Genomic DNA, 13,244 nt, shown 5'->3' with positions numbered 1-13,244 from the left:
ATGGAAGGTAAGAATCCATCAATGAGATTTGGAAACATTGTAATGGTGATGGTTATGGTTTTCCAATTTGAAAATCACCTTGGTTGTATGGTGGAGGACCATGTGGTTGGAAGAAGGACTAAAGTAGGATTATAAAGAAAATCTGGAGAATATATTGACATGAAAGCCTTAACTCAACATCCATGTTAGAGGTTTGAGCAAGAATGAAAAGCCAAGTGACAGCAAGTCAAAACCACTGAAAGAAAATGAAAGGCAGGCAGGGTTGTGGCTCAGTGGTACAGAGCTCGCCTAGTATGTGCCAGGTGATGGGTTTGATCCTCAGCATCACATGAAAATATATAAGTAAAATAAAAAGGCATTGTGTCCAACTACAGCTAAAAAACAATTAAAAAAAGACAATCAGAGACAAGACTATAGGGAAAGGAGTAGAATATTCTTATGGGCTCAATAATATTAAAAATTACACAGTAGGTAATTGAATTCCCTTCTATTTTTTAAACTATTTTTTAGATGTTGATGGACCTTTAGTTTATTCATTTATTTATATGTGATGCTGAGAAATGAACCCAGTGCCTCACACATGCTAGGTAAGTTTTCTATCACTGAGCCACACAGCCCCAGTCTCTTCTATTTTTAACTGTAAATTATAAAAGCACTTCAGTATTGTGAAAACCATCCAATTGAGCTATCTCAGTATGTGAATCACAATTAAACCAGCTCTTTCTAATTGGCAGAAAGACTCTGTGAGAGAATTACAGACAGACTTTCAGACTATATCTCAGAAATAAGAGATACATAGTGGACAAATGGTGTCAATGACAAAAAAAATATATTTGTCAAAATGCCTTTCTGAGTTCTTAGAAATTCCCTTGACAGGAAGGTTAAAGTGTGTCTTCTAAAACAATAACACCTTACCTGTTGTTTTTCTTATAATTATACATCTGAGTAATGCTATTTTTAAATACTTGACCTTTTCAAGTTGATGACATACATCTTATAATAAAATTTAAAGGATTATGGAAACAAATGTATTTACAATAAAAAAGACACTTGATAATGCTGTGTATATTCATTTAATTTAAATTTTACAACTTTGAATCAGCATGAATTGCAATGAATGGGTCTTCAGCAGAGTTACTAATAGAAAACTGAGCCTTGCCATCACTGGAAACATAGACTTTAATTCCTGTGCAATTTCCATTAATTTTATCTCCAGAAATGACATCACAATATGTGCCACCAGGAAGACCAGTTTGCAAAGTTGTTGACAATGACCTATAAAACAAAATTTGATATTTAACTTAAATTCATTACTGTCAAATATAATAATTCAGATTCTCTCCAAAGTAGATAACGGTTTAGTTTTGTGCCATTAAAATTTTAAGCAGTCAAGGTCTCAATAAGAAGAAAATGGAAACACAGAGACCTTTCCAGTGGATGTGAACAGCACTCTCAGTACAATGTAATCATACAGAACACCTACCCATTCCTAGTCAGTGGTGACTATTACCAGACCATAAAGGTTGAAGAATAGCAGTGAAGATCTACAGGAATTGCTGCCCTTAGATAAAAGTACTGCCTGTGGTAAATATAAATATTTTCTACTTGTCTTTTTGTGAATTTATAAAAATACTGATTGCTTTAAAGAATTAAAATTGGAATTTTTATTCAAAAAATATTTTTTCCAGAGGCCAAAAGTAATTAGAAATAGAAGTAAAAATATTTTAGCACTTTTATGAAGAAGTATATATCTTGGAAGAGAAAACTATCTTGTATAAATTTATTTCAGTTCTTCTATCTGGAAAACACAGAAATTAAAGAACTAGCCATAGGCTCTTTTGGGAAAAAAAAGACACATTACTTACTTATTTATTTTTGGCCAATAAAATATAACTTTAAGCTAACCTGGGATAAACATGAGCAGAAGTTGGGCTGGGACTGAAATATTCCACAGCTGGCAGAGTTCTTCTGGCTGTAGTTCTCCATATGAAAGACTCATTAGACTACAAAATAGGCTATCAGTATCACTAAAGAAAGGCCAGCAATGAGAAGCTTTAGAAGTAAAACTAAAAAACTACTGAGGAAAGTCATTGGCCATAAGATATATTACTAACACATACAGTTAAAAAAATAGTACTTGTCCCTGAGAGCTAAAAAGTGAAGAATATATACCAAAGGAGCAGATAGAGGAGTAGTTGATATACAGAGCTACATAAAAATATTCAATAGAGTTGGGATTGTGGCTCAGCGGCAGACCGCATGCCTAGCACACAGGAGGGACCTGGGTTCAATCCTCAGCACCACATAAAAATAGAAAGGCATTGTGTTGTGTCCATCTACACCTAAAAAATAATCTTTAAAAAAAGATAATCAATTACTGAGACTAAAAGCCACATTATTTTAGAGATTTTGCCATCCTTATATTAACTGTTGGTATATTTAGTGGCTCATGTAATATTAGCATAATATGCATAATATTTAGTACACAATATTGCATGGATGCATAAGAAAGCTCTAATTCAAACAAAAACCCTTATAAAAATAGGGGGAAAATAAATGCCATCATCACTTTTCTTCTTTACATTTCTGATTTCTTATTTTCTTAATTCCCTGATTTAAAGGATTTTTAAGATATAAAAAAAGTAAATGAACAGGAATAGAATAAAACTAGAACATAACAGTGTAAAAATTATTTAAAATTGATTTTCACTTACCAGTCATCATTATTAAAGACAATGAATCCTTTGTTTCCTCTTCCAAAGGCCACTTGGTTGCTACCATTATCCCACCAGTTTTGAAAAGGCTGGCCATCAACCACATTTCGGAAAATAACCATGTTTCTAAAAGCACAGGATCATACAAAATGTTGATATCCTTAAACTCAAACATTTTAAAGTAAAATGTTAAAGAAAGTGTTAGAGGATATGTATTACTCTTACCTTATTTGGCGCCATCGATGTTCACAGACCCAGTCATTGCCACAAGTAGTGTCTGGATTAATAGTTACTTCTTTAGTCACTCCATTATTATTTGGTGGTCCAACCCAATCATTAACATCCTTAATTTAAACAAAACAGATTTTTAACACAAACACATAAACACACACACAAACACACACACACACACACATCTATCTTTCACTTCCTTCATTATACTAAACTCAATTAATTGGTCCTGCTACTTGTCTCTGCAGTGTCTTTATTTAGAATACACCATGTATAGTATTTTTATAGACCTTTACTGAATTTTTATCATCTCTGTAAACTCTGGTTTTCTAGGTATCTGTCTGAATTATAGGATTTTAGATATGAAATCTCTGTAATGATGCTACTTCTGAAATCTTCAGTTTAAAAAGAAAAGCCTCACTTAAAGTTTAAAACATCTACATAATTTACTTCTCAATTCAGTTTTGAAATTGATATTTGGATTAATGCTTTTACCATACCCCTGATATTTTTCTTATTCTTACTTATCCTGAAGTGGTCTGTAAATTTTTAATTCTGTAATGTATATCATTTCATTCATCTTTTAAGATATTTTCCTCATTTAACTTCAGCTCAGCTGAACCATTTCTTTGCAGTCCATAAAACTTTTTTAAAAAAATATCTTCACAGTATTTATTTCTTATAATAAAAGCAGGAACTGATTTAAGTTCTTGATAAGTTTTAGCATGTGTAATCTTCATATCAACTCTATGAAATTGGGTACTTATGATAAGTATATATTTTATACCCTGTAACTTGTTGTTTTTCATAAGTTTCTTTTCTTAGTATGTGGATATCTGTCCTATTACTGAACAGTTTTCATACTCTTTGAAAAAAGAGAACATAAATTTTATGTATTTAATATCCTTTCCATTATGAAAATCAGAGATCAGCATTATGTTTCCATTTAAATAAATACTTGATGAATAAATATTGAATGCAATAACCTCATGAGAAATTAAAACAAAATTAACTACTTTTTCTTGAGAATAAGATATTTTTAACAAATTCAAAACTTACTTTTCCATTCACAAAATATCTTGGCCAATGGTAGCTTGACATTACTCGTGTAAATCCATAAGGATGAGCAAGCATAAATCCAACTGCCATTTTATACAGCCTAAAAGTTATAAAAATATATTACAATAGAAGAATAGAATATTATTACTCTCATTGAAAGGTGAGTTAAAGACATGTAGAGAGGTTTTTCTCCTACCTTGCATCCCAGAATGTAAGAATGGATGATCCTCCAGCTCCATGTCCTCGTTGGTTGTCGTGGTTATCCACAAAGACTAGAGCTCTGTCTGAGGGCATGAAACCCCAACCTTCTCCCCAGTTCCTATTAAAAAAATAAATATTTTCATTCTTTTACAAGAATAAATCTGCATCTCTTTTTATATAGCATCCTTAGATAAACTCTCCAATTAATTATTCTATAGAATTTAGTGTTTTTGTAGATTAACAAATTTATAAATTCATTGTGTGTTTGGATATATGTAGGATTCCTAGTATCCATTCATATGTAAGATTTTTGTGATAGAAAAGTTTCTTTTAAAGGTTTCAGTATATGCATTCTATGTGGATATATGAAGGTTAATATTCACACCATATTGTACAGAAAGGCAAACTTGGTTAAAATGAGGCTTCAACATTGTATTTCTTTAGAATGAACACCTTAATGTTTCAAATTAAAGAGTTGAGAAAATGCATACTTATTCCATAGTTATGGCCAAATTGTAGGTACTTTATAAATGGTAGCAATCTCTTAAAAATAACTTGCTTTAATAGATTATAAGGAAACATTACTCAAATCCAGTATACTCAAATAATAGATAGATGAAAATATTTAGGAGATGTTTTGGTTTCCAGAATACTTCCTGGAGACTGATATTCTAAATTAGAAAGATGATTAATTGTGGTTTGAGGAAGAATAACATTTATTAATAATCTACTTCTTGATTATCTAAGAAGGTTCTAAGACGATAACCCATACAGGAGTAATATGTCTAATAGATCTGTAAAATACTATAAATGACAAATTATATTTACTTTAAGTAAGCCATCTTCTCTCCATTCCACCTGCGAATGACTGTGCCCAGTTTTGCACCATACTTGAATTCTGTCACACGGCCATTTCCAAAGTACTCACTACTTTTAATTGCCTCACCACCCAGATCAATCACCTGGTAGAAATATAGTGCAAAATATCATTTTAATGTACAAAAGTTTTAAAGTATTTAATGAAAAAGTTAGTATAAAAATAGCTTTAAAACATTTGTTATTTGAAATGCTTAAAACTGCTTTCATCACACTGAGATTCTTATTTTGTTTTGATAAAATATATGTCACAATATTGAAAGAAATCTCTTGACAAGGTAACCTGTGAAAATCTTGATCTCATTTAGTGTTGCACATAAATTATAAAAACAATAGCTCACACTATCATAGAACTAACTACCTTATCTGTATTTATCATGCTTGATAATTACTAATTCATTAATTACTAATTAATTTTCCAAAGAGAACAAAAACATAAACTTTATCATTTGTTCTTTTCTTTACATAAAAAATATTTTTTCACAGAAGTGAAAATTAATTTGACTAAAAACTTAGACAGCCAATAGTGGTATAGTGAAGACCCAAACTCAGAATGGCTAGGACAACAACTATTTTATTTTTGGTCTTGTATAATGGTCTCTGGAATGTAATAAATATCAGGGATTTGTAGCCTAAATAAATTTCCTGTAGTTCCAAATAACATACTTTGATAGAATTAAATGTGTTATTTCTGAATAAAAATTTTAAGAATACTACAGCATATTAATGACTCAGTCATTAACCTACAGAAATTTCTTATTGAATTAAATCAGCCATTTATTTTCTAATGAATGAAATGATATAGTTTTTATGCACATATATAGATGAATGTACCTCCTGGAAAATGAAAGGCCTGCTTCCTCCAGGGAACCATTTTGTGTTTAGATTATGCAGTTTATCCAAAATTGCCTTTATGTCTCCAGGCCACATATGCTTAGAAGCATCCAGTCTGAACCCTGCTACACCAATATCAATGAGATGGTTCATATAATTGGCAATTTGGGTGCGCACATAATCTTTCTCCAGGGCAAGATCAAGAAGACCAACCAGACGACAATCTCTGACCTGTTGAGGTAAAAATTTTGTGTTTTTTTAAAATATCATCTTTCACCTGAGAATCCATTTGATCCATTCATTTATTCATCAACATATATTTCCAAAATTCATTTTTTAAATTGGGCATTGGGAATATTGGCATTATTCTGTGGATGCACTTTGAAATATTTTCTAGCATAAAAATGGAGAAAGTAGAGAATGAGTAGGTGAGCTTTTTAGTTGATTGGAAGAATTTATTTATTTATTTATCCTTCTGGGATTGAGGAGTGAACCCAGTGCCTTACACATGCCAAGCAATTATTCTATCACTGAGTTCTATACCTAGTATCATGACTGCAGAATGCTTTGGATTATTGAGTTTTTAATTGTTATGCAGTCATGGTTACTTATTTTACCTAGGAAACTAAACTAGTGTTTAAAATCAGTGTTTAAGTAAGCTACATGTGCATAATTAAAGGCATAGGTAGTTCTTTATTTAGATCATTATTTTCAAAAGAAAATTACCTGATAAGCATCATTATAGTTCTCAATGCCGCCACTTGAGGTTTTACATTTACCATCATTAAAATCCCAACCAGAGTATGGGACTGCTGGAAACTCCCTATTTCCAGCATTGAAGTAACTTCCACAAGTACTGCTTGTTCCTGCACCTCCCCCTTCATTACACATATGATTAATTACAGCATCCACATAAATTCTGACCTGAAAAGCAAAGGGTTTACTTCAGTTTTTTTTTAAGTAAAAATCTGACACATTATTGATTGAACTTTACAGAGTATTCATTAAAATCTAAAATATTTCTTTACTATTGTCTAACATCATTTTCCAATAAGACTAAAAAATGAAGCATGAAAGGAAACTAATGTGAAATGAATAGTGATATCCATTCTAGTTGTCTGGTCATATATTTACAAAAATGATGAATTGAGAAAAGCAGAAACTATGATAATTATTAAGAAAGTCATTTTTGAGGAGGTAAGAATCAGTTGAGACAGAAAAAAATATTAATTTTTGAAATTTCAGTGGATCACAAGGAAAAAGAAACAATTAGCCTTTACTCTCTGCTTAGAATCCGAAGAAAGGAAGATAGATATTGCCTATCATTACTCTCCTCACCATAAAGTAAAAATGACTATTTATTATTAAATAAAAATGATGGAGAAGAGTACTCAGGAATTTACTTATAGATAAATCACATAAAAATTACAGCAATTATTGTAATTGGAATTTCTAATACTTAATAAGAAATGTATTTAGTTATAAGGGTTAAAGTTGATGCCTTGCTTTACAAGTGAATTATTCTTTAAACTTTAAATGGTCTTTTATTTAGTAGATAAATGGCACATATATGAGTATTTATAAAGGTTGAACATATAGCAATAGTTCATTTTGAGTTATTGCTCAAGTATAAAGTTAAATTTTAAAAAATCAAGTCCCAAAAACTTAACTGCTCAAGAGAGAAAGAAAAAGAAGAAATTATCTTCCTATATAATATTTTTAAAGGAAACTTAAATTCACTTACACCAACATTGTTACACCTAGTCACCATGTCTCTGAACTCATCTTCATTTCCAGATCTTGTGCATATTTTATAACTAATTGGTTGGTATCTTTCCCACCAAGGTCTTGAAGGGTTGTTAACAACAATATTTTCATTAGGTGGTGAGATCTACAAACAAAGCAAACAATAAGTATCAAATTATAACGTATTTTATATCATTAAAACCTCTAAAACAAATTAATAACCTAAACTTATTGCTGAATCTTTGTACATGCAGGTACAGTACTTGATAACCACTCTAAAACATTAACATCCCATTAAAGATGTCCTGTTGTTATTCTGAAACAAAACAAAGTTGCCACCAATACTAAATTTTTTTCTTTCTCAGAAAACTATTTCAGAGGACTTATATGTGAAGTAAAATATTATCTCAGATTCACAGAAACGGATTGCCATTTTACTATATCATTTATCATAAACTCAAGTAAATGTTCCAATTTATGATGTGAACAATCTTTACCTGAACTCCTCCAAATCCATTGGGAGCTAAGTATCGCTCACATTCCTGAGCAATATCAACCCAGCGCCACTCAAACAAGTGGACCATAGAGGTCCTTCCCTGTTGAGTGTTTGGGGAGTACTGAGCCCAACAGAGCCCAAGGGCTGAAAGCAGCACAAAGAACTTCATTTTGCTCTGAAGCTGCCACTGTTCTTTCTAGCAACTATATATATTCCTGTAAAAGAACACATTTGACAAAGTAAATGTTAAGATGAATAAATATTTAGAGTAAAAACACTGAATGTGAAAAAGATTATTAATAATAATGTTAAATCAACAGGTGAAGAACATTCATAAAACTCTCCCAAGAAAATGATCTTAAATGACCTTTTAGAACTTAATGTTGTTCTTATTAAAGGAATATAAGTGTTTTCAAATATCTGGCATGTGACATACAAAAACAGACTTCATTCATGTATTATTTAGCTAGAAGTAGATCTTATTTCTGATGTCCTTCACTAATAGAAAGTTACAATTAGACACAACTCAAGTTATACTCAAAATGTTGTTTGAACTATTTATTTGCAATATTTGTAATATTTCAATTACCAAAAGGAAACACGACATTAATTTTCTTGTCCTCCTTCCCACACACCAATTTTTATTTATTTAGACTTCTACATTCCCATCAATTCAAGTGATTAATAACATAGCTAGAGAGTAGATTTTGTGCTAGAATAGTAGGATTTGTGATGGAATAGCAGAATTTGTGGTGGTTATGATTTTATCCCCATAGCCAAATATCTTTTATGTCTAATAAAACAATAAATAAAAGAATGCACATCCTTTTCCTCCTTAATTAATAGTATATTTGGGAAAATATTATCCATCCTTTCAAAATGATTGAGTGTTCTCCTTTGCCAAGTATTAAGGATGATATAAGGGATATAATGATGAGCAAGACAGTCATTTTTCTATTCCAAGAGAGCTTACATTCTAGTGGAAGAAAAACAAAATATGCAAGTAAACATAATATCAGTAATGACTATAACAGTGATGATAAATAATTTCAGATTTCAATAAAAACTACTATGAAGTAACAGCATAATAAAATAGAGAGTAACGTCACTATCAGAGTTTTTCAGACTGGATGGTCAGTGAAACATTACTTGAGGGAGTAATTTTAGCTGTGAATTAAAAATCAGTAGTCATTTGAAGACAAGAAAAAGAACAATCTAGATAGAGGAGAAAGCAACAACTTATGGGTGAAGAAAGCTTGGAATTCAAGAAACTTTTCTTTTATTAAGTTAGCAAGGCTAGAGCATGTGTGATAAATGGAAAAGCAAATGAATTGAAGATAGATAGGTAGGTTGGATCTTAGAATGAATCAAGAAAGAGAGCTAGTGAGGCTGTAAGGAGAGCTGAAAGAGCATGCTGTACTTTAAAAGGAAATCACCATTGCCTCTTGGAGGAAATCAGAAACTGGAGTATAAGAATGAAAAAAGGAAGATGAGCTAGAAGCTTTTTATAGTAGTCCAGGAAAGAAGTGGGTGACTTTGACTAGGGCATAGATAGGATGTTTCAAAGGTGAGAGGCAACAGGTTTATGGATATATTAAATCTAAAGAATTATGAAATGCAGACACTGAAGATATAGATATTTGGCGATGAATATCATTTATCAAGATGAGGGGAAATGAGGAAGTACTATCTCTGGGGAAGAGTTGTTATTACAATTATTCCCTAATTATTTCTCTAGTAGTCACAACACTCTCCTTTTGGTCTTTCCTGGGACCAACTATGTGGACAATCAAAGTTCCATGTGTTTTACATGTAAGTTCATACCTCCTGGTATTCTTCCTATGATCTTCTTCTACCATTGTTGTGTACCTGGCATATACTGAGTTGAAGCAACATTTTTTATAAAGCCTACACTTATATTCCTAGGCATAGTTTATAACTCCTGTGTTATAGATTTTCAACTTCTTAAATATATATCATTTATATAGTAAATTTGTTATAAATAATTAAATATTTACATGTTCACCATTCTGGACCAAGCTTTTAAAAGGCAGACATCATATGTAATGTTCCTAGAACCTAGCAAATGATTAGTATGTCTATTGTGCTCAATAAATGGCTATCTAACATATACTCATAAGTTACCAGTATTGTGCAAGACATTGAGGTTACTATGGGTTATGTCTTCATCTTACAATAAATGAACATAATGTCAGAAATTATGTAATACTTCAACCCTTGTATTTCCAAAAGTTTCATATACATGAAGAAACTAAGGCCCAGAGAGAATGAGCAAATTGTCCAAACTTCTGTAGCAAGTGACAAGGGCAAAATATGATAATGGATCTGACAAAGAAGTGACATTTTCTGTGTTATATCAATATTTCTTCCATATTTCTGAAGTTGAGATGTTCACTATAGAAGCCACCAGCAAGAATCTATGGATCAGTTGAAATGCTGCTAATTTGAATAGAGATATGCGCTAAGTATAAAATATACTTTATATTTCAGAGTTAATATAAAACCAGAACATGAAAATTAATAATTATTTTTACTTGATGAGTTAATATTCTGAGAGAAATTAAGATAAATAAAATCTAATATTAACATGAATAAACTCAGTTCATTTTTTGCTTCTTTACAAATGGTCATTAAAAATGTTAAATTATATATGTGATATGTCAGATCCTAGTAGAGTTATTCTAGAGGTTAAGTATGAGAAGGGATACAGCTACACACAAAAGCCAACCATAGTAAAGTGAAGGGTGAGATCATTGTGGTAAGAGAGTCATGAGTAAACTGTGTTAAGATTTTATTGACACAAAAATTAATTTCTGACATGAATAGGAGAAGATGAAATTGATTCAAAGAATGGGTTTGACTTTAATGAAAAAAGATCAGGTAAAATTCCATTTTAGTAAGAAAAATAAAATTATCAAATGTGAGTAAGGACAAGGAGGAAAGTAATGCTTTAAAACCGTAAGTTGAAGTGTGGGAGAACCATGGGCATCAAGGTGGTAAAGATGTATTGAGAATGCTCAAAGTCAGGAAGAAGAAAACATTTTTCTTGGAAGCCTATACCAAGGTACTGATTGTTTGCTTTAGACAGGAAAGGAACTTGATTAGAACTTTTTAAGTATAACAGATGGATTAGAAGGCACAGGTAGCAGGGACAGAAACACTAGAAATCCTGAAGATTATTAAACAGGCAGTCATGAAAATCTGAACTAGGATTATAGCAATAAGAATGAAAATTAGGAGAGTATTGCAGGTTGTTGCAATAAGGGCTACCTGATGAATAACATTTTCCAGTGGCCATACCTATGTGGAGTCTCTTCCTACATCATCTGTGGGATTGTTTTACACAATGTGTGATTTGCCTTACAGAGTGAAATGTCAGTCAACAAGAAAAAAGTAAAAATTTTATTAGAACTTTCATGGGCATTAATCTTATGAAAATCAGAGTCTATTGTGCTGTGTGCAGAGTTGGAATGAACAGATAGGTAAAGAGGTCGGGTTGTCCCTAGCCATTCCAGTCATCTGAGTTTTTGACCCTCTAGCTAACAGTAGGTGAACAATGCTCCAGGGCTGAACCAGCAGAAAGGCCATCTGTTCCACCCATACAATTATAAGATATGAGATATTTTATTAAGTAATAATTAACTATACAGAGAGGAGTGATGCAATAAATCTGGTAAAGATTGACCACAGGAAATAGTAGCTAAATAGACATCAGAAAAGAAAAAAAAATGGAGTTAAAGAGGACTCTGTTATTTAAAGGTTGGGTAAGTGAAAAATGGCGATGCCCTTATCACTTACAGTACAATTTAAAGGTAAATTGGTTACAGGAACACTAAATCCTGAGTATGAGCTCCCACTTTTAAACCTACATGGGAATACAAAAACAATTTAAAAGATAGTGTGAGAAGCAAGAAAGCAAAGAAATTTGGGAATTTTCAATAAAGCTATGATATTTTGAGGAATGGCACACAAAATATTTATTGATTTACCAGAGATACTGAGCAGAACAGATGTCATCCCCAAACAATGTCTGAATTATCTGTTCTGGAGAACACTGTTTGAATTATCTGTTCTGGAGAACTGGATCCTTGATAGCTGACAAGGTACTGAGATATTGAAAATAAGGATACCATCAATTGATATAAAAGATGGGGTAGAGGGTATAGGAAGGAGAGAATAAAGAGCTCTTTCATTACCAGAGAATTATTTTCACCTAAAAAGGAAAATTTACAAGGTTTACAAGACACTAACTGGATGCAGTTGAGTATTAGAATCAGATTAGAAGAGAAGACGGATTACACAGTTGGTGGTAAGATAGGGCTGATGCTCTAAAGAGTTGAGAGAGAAGAGAGGATTCATTTGAATGTCATACTTGATTCAAGGTTTCAAATTCGAAAATGTGATGGTTTAGAACATGACCTAAAGATTAAGATGAGCTACTTTTAAATCTTTCTTTAATGTAAATTTTTTAATGCATATATGACAGCAGAACACATTACAATTCTTATTACATACATAGAGCATATTTTTTCATATCTATGGCTGTATACATAGTATATTCCCACCAATTTGTGTCTTCATACAGGTACTTTGGATAGCAATGATCATCACATTTTACCATAATTAATTACCCCATTCCCTCTCTCTTCCCCTCCATCCCCTCTGCCCTATCTAGAGTTGGTCTATTCCTCCTATGCTCCCCCTCCCTACCCCACTATGAATCAACTTCCTTATATCAAAAAAAAAATTGGCATTTGGTTTTGAGGATTGGCTAACTTGATTTAGCATTATCTTCTCTAATTCTATTCATTTACCTGCAAATGCCATGATTTTATTCTCTTTTATTGCTGAGTAATATTCCATAGTGTATGTATGTCACATTTTTTATCCATTCATCTATTGAAGTGCATATAGTTGGTTCTATGGTTTAGCTATTCTGAATTGTGCTGCTATAGGCATTGATGTAGCTGTGTCCCTGTAGAATGCTGTTTTTAAGTCCTTTGGGTATAGACCAAGGAGAGAGTTAGCTGGGTCAGATGGTGGTTCCATTCCCAATTTGCAAGAAA

General features: G+C 31.9%; 1 protein-coding gene across 3 annotated transcripts; it reads right to left on the bottom strand.

Annotated features, from left to right (window-relative positions):
- Positions 1-1,085: 1,085 nt before the first annotated feature.
- LOC143403639 (pancreatic alpha-amylase-like) lies at positions 1,086-8,326 on the bottom strand. Of its 3 annotated transcripts, none has more exons than XM_076861710.1 (10): positions 8,159-8,326; positions 7,660-7,806; positions 6,642-6,839; positions 5,916-6,146; positions 5,034-5,167; positions 4,201-4,323; positions 4,005-4,104; positions 2,940-3,058; positions 2,715-2,840; positions 1,086-1,275 (listed from the first exon to the last, which is right to left on the bottom strand). In XM_076861710.1, the coding sequence occupies exons 1-10, from the start codon at positions 8,324-8,326 to the stop codon at positions 1,086-1,088; spliced, it is 1,536 nt and encodes a 511-aa protein (XP_076717825.1). The 3 variants fall into 3 exon arrangements, with proteins under 3 accessions (XP_076717825.1, XP_076717826.1, XP_076717827.1); XM_076861711.1 differs by having other exon boundaries at positions 6,078-6,146; XM_076861712.1 differs by lacking the exon at positions 5,916-6,146.
- Positions 8,327-13,244: the final 4,918 nt, after the last annotated feature.

The sequence above is a fragment of the Callospermophilus lateralis genome, chromosome 7, assembly GCF_048772815.1.
Source record: "Callospermophilus lateralis isolate mCalLat2 chromosome 7, mCalLat2.hap1, whole genome shotgun sequence".
NCBI lineage: Eukaryota > Metazoa > Chordata > Mammalia > Rodentia > Sciuridae > Callospermophilus > Callospermophilus lateralis.
This window is presented reverse-complemented; position numbering and strand designations above follow the sequence as displayed.